The 21,847-nt window shown below is 45.8% G+C and overlaps 2 protein-coding genes across 2 annotated transcripts; one reads left to right on the top strand and one right to left on the bottom strand.

Moving 5' to 3' along the window:
• Nucleotides 1–992: 992 nt before the first annotated feature.
• SUV39H1 (SUV39H1 histone lysine methyltransferase) lies at nt 993–8,884 on the top strand. Its single transcript, XM_075186118.1, has 6 exons — nt 993–1,112; nt 5,036–5,181; nt 5,450–6,139; nt 7,155–7,301; nt 7,444–7,573; nt 8,173–8,884. Exons 1-6 carry the CDS (start codon nt 1,085–1,087, stop codon nt 8,304–8,306), a joined length of 1,275 nt encoding a protein of 424 aa, XP_075042219.1. The 5' UTR covers nt 993–1,084; the 3' UTR covers nt 8,307–8,884.
• A 2,603-nt stretch (nt 8,885–11,487) lies between these two features.
• WDR13 (WD repeat domain 13) lies at nt 11,488–21,579 on the bottom strand. The gene is made up of 10 exons (XM_075185574.1): nt 21,472–21,579; nt 19,674–19,760; nt 17,805–18,042; nt 17,564–17,673; nt 17,360–17,490; nt 16,585–16,892; nt 16,278–16,458; nt 15,528–15,669; nt 15,042–15,160; nt 11,488–11,791 (listed from the first exon to the last, which is right to left on the bottom strand). Exons 2-10 carry the CDS (start codon nt 19,712–19,714, stop codon nt 11,607–11,609), a joined length of 1,455 nt encoding a protein of 484 aa, XP_075041675.1. The 5' UTR covers nt 19,715–19,760; nt 21,472–21,579; the 3' UTR covers nt 11,488–11,606.
• Between the last annotated feature and the right edge of the window lie 268 nt (nt 21,580–21,847).

Here is a 21,847-nt window from a genome sequence, read left to right on the forward strand (position 1 = left end):
GTTGTCGTATTTGTAGAGATTTGTACACTTTACAGTTTAGACCAAATGCGCAAAGGATCGTAACAATTTCAAACACATAGGGCGCCTGTAAGCTCCCAAGAGCTTACAATTTAATCTGCTATATCTTCAAGCGCACTTGTCATATATCTTCCAATGTAGCCCATATTACTCTAGTTTATTTTTCACTACTTTCCACAATTAATGGACTTTACTGACTGTATTTAAGTTTTGGGTTATATAAATGGAACAAAATATACCATATGTCAGTATGAAATTGGTGAAACCATGCCTCCCAATTAGTAATCCTGCTTTTTGAGACTGAAAATCGGGACTGGTAGACGAAATATGTTACAAATCTGCACGTTCAGGGTTGTTACCCCTTATAAATAAATATTACTTGCAGTTAGTCATTTCACTGACATTATATTACACTATAGAGCAGGCCTGTCCAACCTGCGGCCCTCCAGGTGTTGTAAAACTACAAGCCCCAGCATGCTTTGCTGGTAGATAACCAGTTGAAAGCTGGAAGGGCATGCTGGGACTTGTAGTTTCACAACATCTGGAGGGCCGCAGGTTGCACAGGCCTGCTATAGAGAAATACTTTTTTTCCTTACTGAGGGGGGATTAACTGGAATTTTATTTTACAGTCTGTAACTTTACTTTTACTTGATAAACTAAATCTCCCGCTATGGAACTCATCTACATCATTTTGTACGATAGAGGAAAGAGAGGTATGAATAATGTTTTATGGTGGTGGATGCATTTGTATGTCGTTTTCTAATGCGTCAGCCATTAAGTCGGAGAACAACATTCGATTAAAGTAAATAATGCTGGGCTATGGGAAAATGGCCGCCATTGCGGAGACATTAAAGGAGTTTCGAAACCCCAAGCGTCTTAAATCACCTCCATACCCCGCCCCACTTTTCAGTCAGATTAAATGGCGCGCAATTGTATGTATCCGCCTCCTCGCCGACGTCACGTCCCTTTTAACCAATCCCCGGGCCGCCATGCTGCCCGCGCCGGGCCAGTCTGGCCAATCAGAGAGAAGGCTGAAGTCAGGAGCGCTGTGTCCGTCCCGCGCAACATGGCGGAGAATTCAAAATCCCCGTTCGGTGAGTGATCCTGGGGCGGGTGTGAGGGGGCGTCAGGGGAGGGAGGTGAGAGACAGTCAGGGAGAGCCGGCCTCGTGTGTCTCCTGGAGCTGGGGGGGGAGGAGAGGGACCAGTCAGTCAGGGTGTAGGGACCGAGAGCCTCTGTGAGGAGAGATCACCCAATATAACTATATATATAGATATAGATATATAGATAGATATATATATATATATATATATATATATATATATATATATATGTGAAAGAGATTGCTGTTCCCCTTATTCTGTCAAGGTGCTCAGTGCTACTTTCACTATACTGTATGTAGAAATGCTCAGTCCCACTTCCATTATACTGTATATAATTTATGCCATCTAATTCAGTATGTACAGTTACTCTGTGCTCAGGGCTGCCAACTCTGAAATGCTAAACTTTAATTATTTATTATTTATGATACTAACATAAAGATAATATTAATAGTAATGGGATCGGCAACATTTTCTGCAGTTACAGTAACTAAAGATGAAGATTCAGGAGTTATAGATGCACATTAGGGGTTTATATCTGTACACTGCAATAGATTCCTAGCTTTACACTCATAACTGCACACCATGCTCTGTCTGGTTATATATATATATATATATATATATATATATATATATATATATATATATATATATATATATGTACACACACACACTCCACATCTATTGCATACAACACAGATGGGTTCTCCCCAGAAGGGGCCAATGCTGAAGCTTGCTAAAAAGAAATGATGGGTTCATCTTCTAAGATGGAAGGAAGGGCAGAGTCAGAGGATATCACTGATTCAGAAGGAGGTGCAGATTTTGGAAGAGGTGCAGGATGTGAGACATATAATAAAAGTGAGGCAGGAGAGGATGCTGAAGCTGAGAGATGGGCAGAAGGAGGCAGAGACGTCAAGGGAGGACAGGTTCTGAAATCTGTGTTGTACTGGAGGTAGTTGTTGATAGACTGGTACAACCAGAGACAGTATTTAGCAGTAGCTCAGGAGATGGTGAGGCAGGGACACCACAAGGGGTGGGTATTGAAACATGTACATGAGAGGGGGCAGATACTGAAATATGTGCTGCACTTGGTCTAGATATTACCACTGGTGCAGAAGATAGGGGGGTTTATTGAGGCAGTGACATCACAGGGGGTGGGCACTGTAAAATGGGCAAAAGAGGAGGCAGATGCTGAAATATGTGTTGCACTGGAGCTATGGTAGATGTTTATAAACTGGCACAACCAGAGACAGGTGTTAACAGTAACTCAGGAAATAGGGAGGTTGGTAAGACGGACATTGCAAAGGGAGGGTACTGGAAGATGGGCAGGAGAATAGGCAGATGAAGGAGGGGTTGCAGGGCATAGGCTGTGTGATGGAAGAGGTCCTGCGGGGCTAGTGGAAGATAGGTGGGGAATACGGGAAGGCTGGAATAATGGGGCGTCAGTCGTTATAGTGGAAGAGGGGTCAGATAACGGAGACTGAATTTTGGATATAAAGTTCTCTCCAGATGCTCTTTTCTTCACCCCAGGTATCTTGCTTTCCTGTCCTCTCGGTACAAAGATCTTCACAGCGAGACGGCCGATAACTAGTTGTCATTGTACCCAAGGCAGTACCAGCACTTTTAGGCAGAAGGCCGGTCTTGCAGCTGTAAACTCGAGGCAGCTCCTGTTCTCTGTATACCTGCCAACACCTGAGGTCATGCCCACTTAAGAGACCAGCAGCAGAGCTTTGTACAGTATGTACAGTTGCTCAGTACCACTTCCCTTAGCTGTACATACCAACATCTGCTTAGTACTTAACTTTATACTGTGTGAGATTGTTTCATCTGTATGTATGAACAGTGACTTTGTGACATGTCTTTCTCTGTATGTGGTTCTTAGCATCTGTGTCTGTAGTGTTTGTAAGAATTAAGTATCTTAAGTCTATATGATGGGTGTCTTTCTTGGCATCTGTTATTTTTAGACAGGTTTTCTATTTTTTTGTTGTCCAGACTTCTCCCTCTGCATCACAAACCACTTACCACCTTGTCTCCACTTCCAGAAACCTGTCGGTGGTTTCTAGATTCAATAAACAATGAGGTTACTGGAACAATCTACCTCTAGCCAAAGACCTTCGTAAAGCTGTTTACCCTATTTGAAGCTTGTGATTGGTCATCCCACTCCATTTCTTTTCCACACAGTATTAAAGGGGATTGAATGACTAAGTCACAATGCTTTTGGGCTCAAACTGGTGGTAAAAATTGACAAACTGAAATGTAAATGCAAAACTGTTTCTTGAAATAAAACTCTAATAATACAGAAATTTAAAACTAAACAAATGGTTATAATACACCAGGACATAATTGGGGAAGTTCTAATGAAACTGCATGTGCTCTTAAAGAGCTGTAACCATGGGCTTGATTCATTAGGGAAAGTTAAGTAAGAAATTGAGTAAATTTTCTCCTGGACAAACCCATGTTACCGTGCAAGGGGTGCAAATTAGTTTCTATTTTGCACATAAGTTAAATACTGTCTTTTTTTTCATGTCACACACAAATACTTGATAGCTTATTTCTACACTGAAATTTAAAGTTGAGATTTGTGTGTTACATGAAAAAATAGACCGTATTTAACTTGTGTGCAAAATAAACTAATTTGCACCCCTATCATGGTTACATGGTTTTGTCCAGGAGACTACTTCCTTTTTTTTTTACTTTTTCCTTATTGAATCAGGCCCCATGATTTTGCACCACATTTTGCATCTTCCACACTACCTGTGATGCAGACTCGGTCTTTCCAGCACATGAATCACAAAATGCATAAATGTTATTAAAAGTATTTTTAGTGTTATAAAAAAATATTTATTTCTACTGTTTGTGCATTAATTGTATAGTTTAATATGTTGTATTCTGTAACACAAAATAAAGGTATAATGTAAGTCTTAAAATCGTACAAATAAAAATAAGCCTACCTGTCAACTCTACGCAACCCTGCTGAGCTGTTTAGATCTTGTCACGCAGTCACTTGAGTGGGCTGATCCTATCACATTATGCTCACTAGAGAAATAAGAGTATAATGCAGGCGCTGACTACTAATTGGAAGCAACTATAGGGCTGTGATTGATTACAGCGCTCAGAGTGTATATCTTATACTACACTGCAGCCAATGGGAGTACACTATAGGCTATAATGAACTATGAGGGGTTGGAGATTACAGAAGGAAGTGTAAACTGTCACAGAGCAAAGAGGACCCTGAGTTTGGCGTGGATGTGATCGTCCCAGGGCTTGGGACTTTTATTCTAGCCCTGTAACTACTAGGCTTTGAAGCTTTATGTGCAGAGCATGAGGCTGGGTTTGACATGGGTGGCTGTTTTCATTTACAAATAAAATTACTTGTTTAAATTTCTAGCGGGAGCTATTTGTAAGAACTATATCCCAAAGCTCCCTGCAAGCACAGCAGAATATCTTCCTTGTTGGAGCGTGGAATTATTCCATTGTCCCCTAAAAAAAAGGTAAATTAAAGGGAGTGTAAGTGGCACAAATTATGTGTATACTTTTGACCCAGGAAGCGGTATTTAAATGCGATCAACTATGGGGACAGACGGTGCAGCTGGGCTTGGGCATTTGGATGGGGATGAATTGGTGCTACCAGGGCATATTAGGGCAGGATCAACAGTAAGAAAGCAGAAAAATGCAAATGGGTTATGGGAACACCTTTAGCACAAAGGAAGAGAGGTCATATGGAGTCTTGTGGGTGTATTTGATTAGGATAAAAGTAGAAGCAACTAGGGGGTACGAAGGATTTAGTGTAGCTAATATGCAGCATAGGCTGCTTCTAATTATACACCCTCTGACGCCACTTTAGCTAGTTTGAATGTTTGGCCAAACACTGGTTATTCCTATATACGGTATTACCTTTTATTTATTTATTTTTACAGATTTTTCAGTGGAGTGTCTGTCTTCTGAATCCCACCTTCAGGAGCTATGCCGTCTCCAACATGTATGTTGTGCTACACTTGGGGTGACCCGTAAGAATATCTCCAACTTTGAGGTGGAATATCTGTGTGACTACAAGAGAGTTCAGGTAATTGGTGCTCTGTATTTCACCTCGTCCATCTTCCTGCTATCTACGCAGTACCATATGGACAGATAAATAAGACCACTGGCCAGTAGAGTATACAAAGTGACACTACAGTGTAACCAGTTGCTGTATGTAAACTGCTGCACGGTGGCCTTCTCACTCTGCCCTGTATGTGGATATAAACATATGAAACTGTTTCTTGTGCGCCAGTTTTACCTTCCCCCAAGAACAATGTTTATCTGATTTTGTCCCTTTTTTTCCCCCCCAACAGGAGGAGGAATTGTACCTAGTTAAGTGGAAGGGTTACCCAGATTCCGATTGTTCGTGGGTACCTCGTCATCACCTCAAGTGCTTCAATCTCATTAAGCAGTTTCACCGTGATCTGGAGAGGGAGCTGTTACGACGAGCAAAGGTTGCTGGGAATTCCACCAGTAAAAAGCCCGTTGCGCGCTGCCCCCGTAGGCTAGACTCGGGCCTCTCCCATCACGTGGTCCTGAAGGCCAAGCAGAGGCGGCGGCTTCGTTTGTGGGAGCAGCAGCTGAATGCCAAGAGCGTCCACACTGGCCTCATCTTGGTGGAGAATGAAGTGGATCTGGAGGGGCCCCCTAAAGACTTTGTGTACATTAATAAGTATAAGGTGGGGGAAGGGGTGACCATCACCAAATCAGCCGTAGGGTGCAACTGCCGGGACTGTTTTACAGATGAACAAGGCTGCTGTCCAGGAGGTTTTAAGCACAAATTTGCCTACAACGAGGAAGGGCAGGTGAAAGTCAGAGCTGGTTTTCCTATCTATGAGTGTAATTCTCTCTGCCTGTGCGACGACTCCTGTCCAAATCGTGTTGTGCAAAAGGGAATCCAATACAAACTCTGCATCTTCAGGACGGCAGATGGACGGGGCTGGGGGGTGCGGACGCTGGAGAAGATTCGCAAGAACAGCTTTGTTATGGAGTATGTAGGAGAGGTGAGCGCTTTGCCTGTTACTTTGAAGTTCCTTTTTCATCTTTGTGTTTACTTGTTTTAATATAAAAAGTGGGCATATTATCACAAGGCAACAAAAACAAGTAGCTCATGATATAAATCCATAGCTATGACGCAGGGAAGGATGCTAGAAAATATTATTATTATTATTATCATTAATTTGTTAGGCACCACAAGGTTTCCGCAGCGCCGCACATACTACAAACAGTAGACTATACAGGGTATAACAGTACAGAACAATAAACAAAGTACCAGTACTTCAGAAACTCCAGGCAGGCAGATGCAATAGACACGGAGCAGAAGAACGGGTAAGGAGACAGGAGGGAAGAGGGCCCTGCTCAAGCAAGCTTACATCCTAAGGGAGGGTTAAACAGACCAGGCACAAGAGGAGCCAGTTGAGGGAATGGGAGAGAGGGGAGAATGAGTGGAGGAGATGGGGGTTAAGTGGATGGTTGGTAGGCTTTGAGAAAGAGGTGAGTTTTGAGTGCCCGCTTGAAGGAGCACAGAGTGGGAGAGGCGCGGATGGAGCGAGGGTGGTCATTCCAGAGAAGGGGGCTGCACGGGAAAAGTCCTGGATTCTGGAATGGGAAGAAGTAATCAGAGTGGAGGAGAGGCGGCGGTCGTTGGCCGAGCGCAGGGAGCAGGCAGGAGTGTGAATGGAGAGGAGGTTAGAGATATAAGGGGCAGTAGAGTGGGAGAGAGCCTTGTAAGTGGTGGTGAGGAGTATTTAGTAAATAAATGTATTTAGTAAAAGTTTCAGGGGGGGTTTGTGAAGGCCAATAAATCGGTCATCTGAAAGCGCTTTAAATTCTCCAGGAGTGAAAAGTTTGTCGTCTTTTCTAGAGTTTTTGGTGTTATTGGTTTTAAATCAATGGATAGAGCAGAACTCTCTGAATCTGAGCTGTGATTGTTCTTATATTTCTGGTTACATGCTGATATAAACGCAGCTCTGATGACATGGTTCTGGTGCAGTTGTTTCACGGAGTCTGAATTTTCAGATCATCACCTCGGAAGAGGCGGAGCGCAGGGGACAGATCTACGACCGACAGGGGGCGACCTACCTGTTTGACCTGGATTACGTGGAAGACGTGTACACTGTGGATGCTGCTCACTACGGGAATATCTCGCACTTTGTAAACCACAGTGTAAGTGTTAATATCTGCGTGCAGCATTCTGTGACCTTCGGAAATATCCACAAAAAATGTGTCAGCTGTGAAGTAAAGTGTTTGCGTATATGGCCTGACTTTCAGAATAGTCAGCTAAATTGTGCTTTTTCTTTTATTGCAGTGTAGGCCAAACCTTCAAGTGTACAACGTGTTCATTGACAACCAGGACGAGCGGCTACCTCGCATCGCTTTCTTTTCTACCCGCACAATCCGCACTGGTGAGGAACTTACGTTTGACTATAACATGCAAGGTAAGTGTCTTGTGCCATATCATTGCTCTTAAAATGTGACGACCCTATACTGAAAGTGTAACAAGTGGGCAGATACACTAGGAGTTGCTGTTGCTTATGACGTTCAGTTGCCTTTTCTTGTGCCACACTTAGTCCAGCATTTTTATTTGGCTAAATTAGCAAATACTTTCTGCCAGTAAAAGGTGGACGTGTAATTCCTGTGTGCACCCGGTAGCCGAGGGCTGTGTTACCTCTAGGTAGAACTATACAACGCTACTCTGAAATGATTTGACTACAAAGTTGAGTTGACCATACTAGTAGACTCTTGAGACACCTTAAATCAGCGAGGCGTTACAGGATGAAGAGGTCGACACATAATTGTACCGGGTGATCATCTCGGATCTATTCTCTGACGCGTTTTTCTCCATCTACTGTCTTGATTGCTCATTGTTTTATGATTCAGATGCTTTTTCCAGCTCTATCGCTGTAAAAGGTCAAACTTTAAGGCCAGTGTTATAACAATTATGTAAAGGGGATCGGTCAGACAAATGTGAGCGCCTGTGTGGTAATACGCATTGTGTTTATTCACGGCACATGTCGTTCTGTCTCCTATCTTGCAGTGGATCCAGTTGATGTTGAAAGCACAAAGATGGATTCCAATTTTGGCCTGGCTGGGCTCACCGGATCTCCCAAAAAACGTATTCGAGTTGAATGCAAGTGTGGGGCAAACAGCTGTCGCAAATACCTCTTCTGAGAGCTGGATATTTGTAACTGTGGATAGGGCAGCTTAGAGCTGCTCTCTCCCACAGCACTTGAATAACTGTTACCTGGGAGGATCGGAGTGTTTACACCCCTTTTATAGTGAGTCTTTCCAGGGGTTTCTCAAATCTGCTGCCTTCCATCCTCACTCAGAAAAGTTGGTGCTACAAAATGTTTTTATATTTTTATGTTGAATTCTTTTAAATGGGGTTGTTGTGACCATCTGCTTATCTTGTGAAAATCTCCCTCTTCCCCTGCTGAGTGTAAGCTCTTTGCTCACTACATTTGCAGAGCGGATCACTCCTTTTACTTGAATTCTCTCCCGTCCACCACGCAATCTGTGGGATTGTCTGGGAGTACGCTCCAGGCCGTCTTGAAACGGGTAGATTTGCAGTGTTCCTGTCACCTTCCTTTTTTTTAATGAACAATTGAATGGAATTGTATTAGATGATTGTTCTGAATAATGTAATTGTTTTTATGTGTTTTTATTTTTTTTTAACCTTTTAGTCTGATCCTTTTATGTAAATACAATATTCTGTAAACTCTTACAATCCATGAACTGTATTAGTTTGGCACGAGTCTCTTTATTCATAATCTCATTACCCAAGTATACTTGCTATAATTACGTTAGGACTCTATTAGGAGTGCTCTCGAACCTGAACTGGGTTGTTCTGCTTCCTGTTGGTTGGTGAGACAAAATATTAGGTATATAGGTGGGGGGAAAAAACAGTTTTGAACACAAATGCAGTAAACAATTTAATTTCATCATTAAACGTAAAAGTACAGACATGGCCAAAAGTTTTGATAATGAAACAATAATTGATTTTCACAGTTTGCTGCGTCAGTGATTTTAGACTTTTTTTTGTCAGATGTTGCTATGGTATACTGAAGTAAAATTGAAAGCATTTCATAAGTGACAGAGTGATCTCCAGCCTTGTCCTCGTCAACTCTCACCTGTGTTAACAAGGGAATCACTGACCTGATGTCAGCTGGTCCTTTTTATGGCAGGGCTAAAAGGCAGTGGAAATGTTGATTTTTGGGATGAAGTTCATTGTCATGACAAAGAGGGACCTTGAAATTAATGACATTTTAGAGTATATGCAAATCGCCATCATAAAAACTAAGGCAGCAGAGTTTCTGAAAAATATTTGTCATTCACAAAACTTTTGACCATGACTTTATATTATAAGGATACTATATCTCTAATCAATCTCTGTTCTGACATACTGGCCTGGCTGCCTACATAAGGGTTCATAGTTTTCTCAATCACTTCACACACAATTTTCTACGCTAATGTTTTTTAAAATATTTTTCTACATTTATATCTGGAATATATTTATCTAAGCCTAGTTCTTAGTTACTTTAAACAATGGAAATAGGCCTCTTGGAATCAATGTAGGCTATATTGCACAATTTTTTTCTCCTTTGACTTTAGCTCTACATTAAGGGCTTTTACACTTTTCTATACACTGTGCTCTGGTGTAAGAAGAGCACCCTGAATCCTTTATATATCCCAGTCTGTTTCTCACACGGGTCACAGTGTAAACTGGACCAGACCAAAATGCAGAAAGAAGGGTGTATGCAGCATTTGTCTTTGGACTTATAAATAGCTGTGTCCAGGCGCGGGGGATGAGTGATGCTAATATGTCTGTTACCTACTGGACGTATGGAAATGCTGGGAGAGCACCCCCTGGTCCTGTGATGTAGTTTGACCCACCCGTGTTATTAGAACACGCAGGTTACAAGGATCCTGATGCCTACAGCCTTGTTCTAAAATCTTGTTCCTTCCAGGAAACATTTTGGGGTAAATCCTCTTAAAGTGTTTGTTTGAATAAGTCTTCTATCGGTTCTCACCTAAGTGTATAAGCAATGTAGGGAATGGAAACCTTTATTTAAAAAAAAAAAAAAAAAAAAGTGACATTTAACCATTCTCCAAGATCAGTATTTGTTGCTGAAGTACGGTGGAGATGACTATCCTGGGTTCAGATGTAGTATTCTAAAACAGACCATCAGTCTGTGTGTGGCATTGTGTGCCTGGGTAATACTAACACTGTAGTGGGTGGAATAATCTGCATTCTTGTGAATATTGATAAAGCCGACAGGCTGCCGTCTATATCTTAGTCTAACCCACGCTGTCAAACCATGAAATTACAAGAGACTCCTGGTTCAATGTAGCACAGAATCCTTGTGTTCAGCTCGACTGTCCTTCCCAAGTTGGATGGCTTAATTTATAGGAAGCCCAGAGAAGCAGATGGCACAACTGCCTCATTGTTCCCTATACTCCAGCAGCTGCCGTCTCCCACTACATGGTCTGTGTTGTACGTATTGGATCCTTTAAGTGGTTATTCCCTCAGACTGCGGCATTGCTGGCTAAATATGCCCAGGCTGGAAAAGTTGAAGGCCTGCGGCAATACAGAGTAATGCCCTGTTTGTGTGAGTGGCATATTCACACACTGGGCATAGATTGGGCAGCATGTGTGCACATAGCATTGAGAGAGAAGAGGCACGCGGAGGAACGTCCACCTTTACTCTATCTGCAATGTTCAACATGAGCTGCACTTAAGCCAGTGCTGTCCCTATCGCAGTGACTGTTGTGGTTGCGTTCTCTGAACTGGATGTGAAAAGATCTAGGAATTACTAGTAGAATGATGAGTGATATCAGCCAGAGGGGCCTGCACTGACATTCAAGGATCTCTGATTGGAGGGCTGAGAAAGCCCAGGAGGGCGGGGCCTTTCATATTCCCCGTGGACCTCGGGGAGGACATGAAATCTTATATGTAGTGTGTTACTTCTGGTGGCATTTAAATTAAAAAAATAATAGTAATATGCATACAGTTGGGCTAATTCACTAACAATGTATTGAGGTAGAACATGTAAACTGCACCACAATGACCATTTAAACACTTTATTATGTAATGTGCAGTAGACAGACGGAAACTGGTTGATTGCTGTGTTTCAGTGCAAATTTGCACCTACATCCAGTGTTAGTAACAACCCACATCAGCTATTTGGCATCAAAACAAAATTTGCAGTGGAGAGAGCTGTAGTCCGTCTGCTGCACGGCTAGTGTGTGTTCCCTTCTGTATATCAGTTTTACATGTAAGGAGTGTGTTGGACACCCCGTACATACCTGTAAGCCTCGCCAAGCTGTAATAACGCAAAGATCATTACCCCAATGAGTGGGCACATAGGAGTTTTATTTCTTAAGATACATACAGCAGCAATAAATAAAAGAGGTTGGTGTTAGAGGATAGGACACTGCACAGTTGTGTATTAGCAGGAGGGTTATATGGAACTACTTCTGCTCCCTTCTCCAGATGATCACCATCCCCTTGGCATCGCTGGAGGCCAACAAACTTTCATCACAGTTGAAACTGATGCCCAGGACAGCGGCGCTGTGGCCTTGTAGTTTGTTCACAATGGCCTTGGTGGCTCTTTCCACATCGAAGAAGTAGACGCACATGTCCTCACTCCCGGTGACTATAGAGGAGAATAGAATGGTTGTTCAGGATTATTCACACGAGAGGAACAGAGGATGAGACAACTATATGACCGGTTCCAGAGATGTAATGTATTTTCTCAAAACATGACACCAGCAAAAGACCTAACGTAGGAGTCCTTTATAATGCAGAAAAAAAGGAATGTATTGTTTTTGTGAAGTCCAACATCTAATTTTGGGGAAACACAGCAAGATAAGTACGAGAGGAGCATGTTTTTGTTGCTGCTGACTGGGCATGTATATATTTCATGCTTCCCGCCTTGTCATGCCTCAAATTTATTTTAAAATGTTTTAGATAGAAATGTTACCACTCACCCTGGTGGTGCAGTGACGGCTCTTGGCAGATTCCACTGAGCAGGGAGTCAAGTTGGCTCCTGGGGGTCCCAAGAGGAACAATGGAGGAACACTAAAATTTCAGCAGCAACAGGCACCAACCCTGCCAGTGCCTTAAAGTAGGGTGTCACAGCTCTTGTAAGAGCTAATTGAGCAATAACCTGCTTTGCTCCTTTGACCAACAGATTGGTGTTAACACTAATCCAGTGGTTCCCAAACTTTTGCAGTTCGCGGCACCCTTAGAGTCTCCAAATTTTTTCAAGGCACCCCTCCAAAATAATTATTGAGCAGTCCTGTTTTAGAAGTAGTTGGGTCAAAAAATTGTAATAAGTATTTAGGTCAGGACAGAAATACTTATTTAGTTGTATGCAAAAATGCCCCCTCTGCATCCAGACACTCTGCCCCCTCTGCATCCAGACACTCTGCCCCCTCTGCATCCAGACACTCTGCCCCCTCTGCATCCAGGCACACTGCCCCCTCTGCATCCAGATACACTGCCCTCTCTCACACTGCCCCCTCTGCCCTCTCACACGCTGTCCCCTCTGCCCTCTTACGCTGTGTCCCCCTCCACTGCCCCTCTCACGCTGTGTCCCCCTCCTCTGCCCCACTGTGCCCCTTCTCTGCTCTCTGTCCCCATCCTCTGCTCTCTGTCCCCATCCTCTGCTCTCTGTCCCCCTCCTCTGCCCTGCTGTCACCATCCTCTGCTCTCTGTCCCCCTCCTCTGCCCCGCTGTCACCATCCTCTGCTCTCCTCCTCTGCCCCGCTGTCACCATCCTCTGCTCTCCTCCTCTGCCCCGCTGTCACCATCCTCTGCTCTCCTCCTCTGCCCCGCTGTCACCATCCTCTGCTCTCCTCCTCTGTCCTGCTGTCACCATCCTCTGCTCTCCTCCTCTGTCCTGCTGTCACCATCCTCTGCTCTCCTCCTCTGTCCCACTGTCACCATCCTCTGTCCCGCTGTCCCCCTCCTCTGTCCCACTGTCACCATCCTCTGCTCTCCTCCTCTGTCCCGCTGTCCCCCTCCTCTGTCCCGCTGTCACCATCCTCTGCTCTCCTCCTCTGTCCCGCTGTCACCATCCTCTGCTCTCCTCCTCTGTCCTGCTGTCACCATCCTCTGCTCTCCTCCTCTGTCCCGCTGTCACCATCCTCTGCTCTCCTCCTCTGCCCCGCTGTCACCATCCTCTGCTCTCCTCCTCTGTCCCGCTGTCACCATCCTCTGCCCCGCTGTCACCATCCTCTGCTCTCCTCCTCTGCCCCGCTGTCACCATCCTCTGCTCTCCTCCTCTGTCCCGCTGTCACCATCCTCTGCCCCGCTGTCACCATCCTCTGCTCTCCTCCTCTGCCCCGCTGTCACCATCCTCTGCTCTCCTCCTCTGTCCTGCTGTCACCATCCTCTGCTCTCCTCCTCTGTCCTGCTGTCACCATCCTCTGCCACCAACCTCTGTCCCGCTGTTACCATCCTCTGCTGTCCTCCTCTGCCCCGCTGTCACCATCCTCTGCTCTCCTCCTCTGTCCTGCTGTCACCATCCTCTGCTCTCCTCCTCTGCCACCAACCTCTGTCCCGCTGTTACCATCCTCTGCTGTCCTCCTCTGCCCCGCTGTCACCATCCTCTGCTCTCCTCCTCTGTCCTGCTGTCACCATCCTCTGCTCTCCTCCTCTGCCACCAACCTCTGTCCCGCTGTTACCATCCTCTGCTGTCCTCCTCTGCCCCGCTGTCACCATCCTCTGCTCTCCTCCTCTGTCCCGCTGTCACCATCCTCTGTCCCCCTCTCACCATCCTCTGCCCCCTCCTCTGCCACGTTCCCTCTCACTCTGCCCCGCGCCAGGCGCCAGACATAAAAAAAAACAAAACACAGAAACTTACCAATCCGTCGGGCGCCGGGACCCAGCAGCCTCCTCTCTCCTGCAGCTGTCACTGAATATCGACGTCAGTAACAAGCTGCAGGAGAGAGGAGGCTGCTGGGTCCCGGCGCCCGACGGATTGGTAAGTTTCTGTGTTTTGTTTTTTTTTATGTCTGGCCCGCGGCACCCCAGTGACAGCGCCGCGGCACCCCTGGGAGCCGCGGCGCACAGTTTGGGAACCGCCGCACTAATCCATTCTATATCTTGTGATAATCGCAGCATCCTGCCCACTACCCAGCAGTTTGATCTAAAGCATTCAGAAAGAATCGGCCAGAGTAACCAGCAAATAAAGAGGTTCTGCAGCAGCAATACCAAACACCCAGAATTAAGCAGGAGACGGTCAGAACCTCCAACAACTGGTGGCACAAAGACGGTGCGTAGTTGACACTTAGAGGAATGGTTATCAATGGGACCTCAATGACATCCTTATAACACCCATCGGATAAGTTAGCCAATCCACTAACGACACACAAATGCTTTATCGGATGAGCTATGCTAATGAGAATCACGTGGTGGAGGGTCCCCATTCATTAGGAGTCTGCAGAACCGCTTCACTTACACAATATGCACCTTAGCCATTACTCTCTACTTTGAGGCTTTTGCTCCAGGTAAGCGCATTTGTAGCGGAAGCACATTAGTGTAATTACGTTTTTATATTGATCTATAAATGTGTAGAACACCTACATTCCCAACCATAAACAGCAGAATAAAGGCGCGCCTCAATATAGGTTCCATGCGGGGAAACCAGGCTCCGCCTCCTCGCATATATCCTATTTGTAAGTGATGCTAGATTTATGGTAATTCCTGCTACACTGACACCCTGGAGGACGTAGACACCAAGCCCTGGCCAGGATTTCTCAACCTGCGGTACGTGTACCATAGATAAATTCAAGGGGTGCTTCAACTTGTTCATTTGTAATTTAAAATAACAGTTTAATGTATTAGTAATATGTAGACAAGAGCTACATGGAAAACAAAAGGAAGATCTCCGGCCTTACCGACACAGGCTCCTTGTCTGAAGGACATGAGCGGACAGAAGATACTCCGGATGGCGTGACTAGTTTGCTGGATCTGAAAGGTTCGTTTTAACTGCAGCGTTCCCTCGTTATCAACCACCCTACAGGGCAGAATTGGGGAGTGTTAATTATTGATCAATTTGCTTGTATTTGTACATGGAGGTGACACTAAGCTCAAAAATGTTCTGTGCTTAATTGTTCCTAGTGGAAAGGAATATATGTACTAGACCAGTGAATCCCAAACTTTCTCGGTTATCCCACCCCCAATTATGTCCGCTGTCTCTCGCCCATTAAGTCACACCCTCAGGTAATTATGCCTCTACTGTATTGTTGGCTGGATTATGTTGTATAAATAGAAAACAATGGAAACTACTGGATGGGTGAGCCCGGGAAACAGATCTACTAGCAACATCCCTTAATATTTACATTGGACATATACAGTGTATTATGTCATTGCCGCTGCCCTACCTGTACAGTAACAGCTTATTAATACAGGCATTGACCAGCAGGGAAGGATCGCGGGCCTCGCGGCTGATCCACGAGCGGGCAGAGATGCTGGTGATGGCGCTGCCGTCCGACACAACCAGGCGTTTGGCTTTTGTCAATTTACCTGCAGGAGACAAACTTATTACACTACTGTATACGTTAAAAGTCACATTCTACTACAGCGCTCCCTCTTTATAACATGCAGCAAAACTGGCTTTATAATGACGGCGGTGGTATAAAAATGGGGGCGTATGATGGAATACACTGTTGTGTGGAAAATATAAGCAAGTTGGTAGTTTAAAGGAGAAGCACTGTATTACTATCCTGTGGGCACGGTGTGTAGGGCAATCCCATATCCTATCATCTTCCCAACCTTCCTCTTTCTGGATTGATTTTATCATTTCACCTGCAATATTGGCGTTTCAGATCAAGGTGTGATACAATGCTGCCAGGTCCAGTTGAGGGCAGGAATACGGGCTCCTAAATTAGACCAATGCATTACATAACTATCAAATCGAGGAATCAATGTCTCAAGCCTCAGTGAATGGGTAGATTGCCTGCTAAGGAATATTGGTTTAGCCCTTGGACAAGCTGCGCCCTCTGTATGTAGAGGACAGGTTAGTTTATTCCAAACGCTAGGCTTCTATTTGCCAGCCGACAGATGTACGCTTGTACTATAGAATACCTGCCCAATGCTGGTGGCAACTCCTAGGTGTTATAGCTCCCACTCACCCGTGGCCATGTCGAAGAGGAATGAGAAGATACTCCCGCGGTCGTCACCTGCCCACAGGATACGCCCGGCCGAGTCAAAGGACAGAGACAGCACTCGGCCGGTCAGTTTACTGCTGCCTCCCTTCACCTTTTTGCCTGTGGAAATATTCATAACGTGGACGTTGTGTTTCCCGTTACCGACCTGAAAGAAAATAAATATGAAAGTTACGAGGCCACACAGGACATTACATTCCACGTTAGGTTGTAGGAAGAATTTTGGAAACGAGAGCTAGTGGCGCCTACAGGAAGAGGAGCGGTTTCTACTCACCACGGTGAGATTGTTGTTGATTGGCTGAAAAGTGCAGCACAGCATCTGAGCCGAGTCTGGGTCAGGGATCTGTCGGATGCAGCGGCCATCTTGGGTGTTCCAGATGCGCATGCTGCCATCCAGAGAGGTGGACACGATGATGTCATTAGACAAGGACCAGGCAAAGTCACTGACAGGACAGGTGTGCCCACGTAGGGTCTGCAGAACGGCCGGGGGGGTGGGTACCAGCTGACACACGGATATTGTCCCGTCCAGCGAGCAGCAAGCTAGGAGGTTCTTGTCATCGTTGGCAAATTGCACCTTATGGACTATGGAGAAAAAAGTACACCTAAATGTGATGTGTAGCCATGGCTAAGCAGATGTGATTTTCAAGAGATTTACACCTACTGATAGAAAAGACTTGATATCTCACAACTTTACTATGGGTGAACGTATGGTTGCTTTTTATGTGCCCATGGTATTTTCAGCCTGAGTTTTATTCTCTGCACGATGAATGCAGCATTATTGGCATATGGTGTAGGGATCACCCTGAGAAGATTGTCCCCATACTACACAGAACTGTTCACAGTGAACGCTGGGTTGACTCTGTCCTATAATCTTTACTGTCCATTTTCTAAGGTCTATAGAAATACTTTCAGCAATAATCAGTAAATAACAAGTTTAGTCCGAACCAACGTAGGACTATCCTATCCTACATCATGTCCTGTTGGGACAGTACTGCACTTCTGGAGGGATCTTAAGTATCCACTCAGGAACAAGTTTGATTGTCACCTACCAGCTTTATCCACGTGTTGGTCAAATATATGGTACATGCCGGCAAAGGCGTAATTCTCACTCAGGGTGGTGTCACCAGCCATTGCCCTGCTTGCCTCAGCCAATGGTGTTGGCACCAAACTGCCAGGAGCCCTGTAAGGTGGCAGACGCGGTTAATCCACACACCCACATTAACTTTCCTCTCCCCACCATCGATTCTTCTCACCTCTCTTCTTGAGCCACGCGGTTCATTTGTGCCTGCAATTGGTAGGAGCCGCGACTGACAGAACGTCTGTGACCTCGTGACCCCTGGGAACGTGGATCTTCTTCCAAATCCTGGAGAGATAATTTACTGCAATTTAACTCTGTCTGCAAATACCACCATGTCCGTTCATCAACGTTGTGTGAACTGGTCCTTATCTCACCTATGTGCACACCAACTCCCACGTATAGTCCGTGCTACTCACCTCCATGCGGTCCAGGGTAGTGCGAGAGCTGCGAACGCTGTTACTATGTGCCCGGAAGCTGCTCTGTTCAGACAGGGGACCGTAGCGCTGTGCGAGGAGTTGGCTTCGAAGTTTCAAGTATTGACGCCGCAGCAGCGGCTCATATCCAGCCTTCGCATTCTCTCGAAGAAGCTGGCTGCGTCTCCGGATGTACTGTGTGCGGAACTGAGGGTGCGCAGGAGTGCGGTATGCGTTGTACCTGACAGAATTATTACAATTACAGATAAGTTATGATGACCACACACACTGTCCCTCCAGCCACTGCCTGCCCGCCCACACACATACCCACACACCATGTCCTTTCCAGTCACTACACACACACACACACAGCCTGTCCCCTCCAGTCACTACACACACACCCCCTGTCCCCTCCAGTCACTACACACACACACCCTGTCCCCTCCAGTCACCACACACACACACACCCCCTGTCCCCTCCAGTCACTACACACACACCCCCTGTCCCCTCCAGTCACTACACACACACCCCCTGTCCCCTCCAGTCACTACACACACACCCCCTGTCCCCTCCAGTCACTACACACACACCCCCTGTCCCCTCCAGTCACTACACACACACGGCCTGTCCCCTCCAGTCACTACACACACACACACGGCCTGTCCCCTCCAGTCACTACACACACACACGGCCTGTCCCCTCCAGTCACTACACACACACACACGGCCTGTCCCCTCCAGTCACTACACACACACACGGCCTGTCCCCTCCAGTCACTACACACACACACACACCCCCTGTCCCCTCCAGTCACTACACACACACCGCCTGTCCCCTCCAGTCACTACACACACACACCCCCTGTCCCCTCCAGTCACTACACACACACCCCCTGTCCCCTCCAGTCACTACACACACACCGCCTGTCCCCTCCAGTCACTACACACACACCCCCTGTCCCCTCCAGTCACTACACACACACCCCCTGTCCCCTCCAGTCACTACACACACACCCCCTGTCCCCTCCAGTCACTACACACACACCCCCTGTCCCCTCCAGTCACTACACACACACCGCCTGTCCCCTCCAGTCACTACACACACACCGCCTGTCCCCTCCAGTCACTACACACACACGGCCTGTCCCCTCCAGTCACTACACACACACGGCCTGTCCCCTCCAGTCACTACACACACACCCCCTGTCCCCTCCAGTCACTACAGACACACACGGCCTGTCCCCTCCAGTCACTACACACACACACACACACGGCCTGTCCCCTCCAGTCACTACACACACACACCCCCTGTCCCCTCCAGTCACTACACACACACACACACCCCCTGTCCCCTCCAGTCACTACACACACACGGCCTGTCCCCTCCAGTCACTACACACACACACGGCCTGTCCCCTCCAGTCACTACACACACACGGCCTGTCCCCTCCAGTCACTACACACACACCCCCTGTCCCCTCCAGTCACTACACACACACACGGCCTGTCCCCTCCAGTCACTACACACACACACACGGCCTGTCCCCTCCAGTCACTACACTACACACACACACGGCCTGTCCCCTCCAGTCACTACACACACACACCCCCTGTCCCCTCCAGTCACTACACACACACACGGCCTGTCCCCTCCAGTCACTACACACACACACGGCCTGTCCCCTCCAGTCACTACACACACACCCCCTGTCCCCTCCAGTCACTACACACACCCCCTGTCCCCTCCAGTCACTACACACACACACGGCCTGTCCCCTCCAGTCACTACACACACCCCCTGTCCCCTCCAGTCACTACACACACCCCCTGTCCCCTCCAGTCACCACACACACACACACACACACACACTACCTTGCATCAACTGCCAGAACCTGCTGCCAAACTGCAGCCATTCCACGAACACTGGCAGTTTCCTCAGCTTGAAAGGACGGAGAAATCCTTAGAGTATAGTGTAATAAACAATAAGTGAATTCATAGTCAATTTTAAACGACATCATACAGATAAAGAACAGTATACTCGTTATAAAGGGGGCCTTAGGACACCCACTGGAAAGGATACAACGAAGATTCGCGAAGATTCACAGAAACCCAGGAAAATAAGCAAATTGTGGGTCTATAACAAGACAATAATATTAGTGGTATTGTAGCGTTACCTGAGGAATACAGCAGGGTATGTGGGATCTGTGATGTTGGGTAAAACCAGGGATAAATTCTATTTAGGGCTTAAATATTTGTGAGAGTAGTGTGATGAAAATAAGATTCTGGATCAGGCTCGTACACGTGAAAAGGTAATTAGATATCCCTCTAATTGTGGCTCCTCAGTAAACAGAACTCCCTACTCCCCGGGAGTCCAGCCTTTTCTGATGTTGCTGGCAGTGAGCAAATCTATATTATAGGATAATCCTGTCTTTACAGAGCATCTGTAATGCTGCTAATATTTGCCTAAGAAACGTGTCTGTATTTTAGTTTTATTATTGTGACCCCCCAGAAATACCTTTTGTAGGAGCTTCTGTGAATCCTAGTAACAGCTCCATGGCTTGTATCTTTTCAAAATATAGTTACAGTGGGGGATGGACAGGCTAGAGTTACATTACACCACAATGTGTAGGGATTGTTGCAGTAAACTACTCACATAATCCAGCGCATCCAATAAGAATGCAGAATTAAAGCTGCAGTAACACCAAGGAAAATATTTTCCTGAGATTCTCCCTAGCCGCAGTCCAGGGGGCTGCTTCATGCAGCTGGTTTTCCCAAGGCTCAATAAAGCTCACCATCTTTACAAGGTGGCGGGGGGGCAAGAGGACCAATCACAAGCTGCAATCTTGTGACTGCAGCTTGCGATTGGTCCTTCGACTCGCTCCACTCCCACGATTTTCAGTGTGGGTTTGGTGAAAAATAGAGAAGCTCTGGGGAAAATTGCTGCATGGAGCATAGTGTGGAAATCAGGCTGGGGGGGGGCACTTTAGGTATATAGGTTTCCTAGGTGCTAGTGCGGCTTTGAAGTAAAATTGTTCTATTTATTCCGAATTAGTGTAACATTTATAACGGATGTATATATATGTATATATACATACAGTGTTCTCCCCAGAAAATGTTGCCAGCTGGGTGGCATTAAGAAGGAGTCGGGTGAGGGCAGTGTTATACTGGTCAGTGGTCTGACACACTGCTGGTTGTAGTGCTCACATAGTGCCTGTTATAATAGGAGAAACAATGGTTTATTCTATTATAATAGGATTCTGCTGGGCTCCAAGAGCTGGGTGGCAAGTAAAAACAGCCAGGTGGAGCACCCAGGAAATAGGTGCCAGGAAGAGCATTAATATTGTGTGTGTATAAATATATATATATATATATATATATATATATATATGACACAGATATATATATATATGACACAGATAGATATATCTATCTATATATATATATATATATATATATATATATATATATATATATATATATATATATATCTCTCTGTTTGTGGATAGTGTAGATCATATGATGGGATGTAGATGTAGCTTATGGACATGTACACTACAATACACATATTACCATTAGAAATGCATTACATACACAGCATACTACCATTATAACAGATATTACACTATATATAAATATAAGGATAGTATATTATAAATAATAGACAGGTAACCTGCTCCGCCGGAAGCTCCATCCGCCCAGACTCCAGTGCTGACGTCATCAGTGGGCGTGCTACTTGGTTATACAGCTGTCAAACTCTCCACCATTCACAGACCAGCATCTTAGGGCTCTGACCAATAGCCGCCGATCGTTGGCGGGGTTATGCTGTCAATCATCTTGAACTGTCAAGTTACAAAACAATAAACCGCTGCCAGCACTAGGGGGAGATAGCATGTTAGTTTTCTGTCATGACTCTAGGAGACATGTTTGTGCAGTCTCCAAGGATGATTTTTCAACTGTGTTCACAACTCAGGGTTAAAATGACACATGAAAGTCTGAATATGAGTAATATAGAGCAGAGTCTCAGTGGCATGCTGAGACTTGTGGTT

This window comes from Mixophyes fleayi, chromosome 9, assembly GCF_038048845.1.
Source record: "Mixophyes fleayi isolate aMixFle1 chromosome 9, aMixFle1.hap1, whole genome shotgun sequence".
In the NCBI taxonomy this organism is placed as follows: Eukaryota; Metazoa; Chordata; class Amphibia; order Anura; family Limnodynastidae; genus Mixophyes; species Mixophyes fleayi.

What these genes read in the sequence shown, in the direction of transcription:
- WDR13 (XM_075185574.1), bottom strand. Translation starts at nt 19,714, where the DNA reads ATGGCTGCAGTTTGGCAGCAGGTTCTGGCAGTTGATGCAAG. An exon ending in GTTCTGGCAGTTGATGCAAG is followed by an intron (nt 18,043 to 19,673) that starts GTAGTGTGTGTG and finishes TAATTCTGTCAG; the next exon opens with GTACAACGCATACCGCACTC. An exon ending in TCAACAACAATCTCACCGTG is followed by an intron (nt 16,459 to 16,584) that starts GTGAGTAGAAAC and finishes ATTTTCTTTCAG; the next exon opens with GTCGGTAACGGGAAACACAA.
- SUV39H1 (XM_075186118.1), top strand. Translation starts at nt 1,085, where the DNA reads ATGGCGGAGAATTCAAAATCCCCGTTCG. An exon ending in TTATGGAGTATGTAGGAGAG is followed by an intron (nt 6,140 to 7,154) that starts GTGAGCGCTTTG and finishes CTGAATTTTCAG; the next exon opens with ATCATCACCTCGGAAGAGGC. An exon ending in GTTTGACTATAACATGCAAG is followed by an intron (nt 7,574 to 8,172) that starts GTAAGTGTCTTG and finishes CCTATCTTGCAG; the next exon opens with TGGATCCAGTTGATGTTGAA.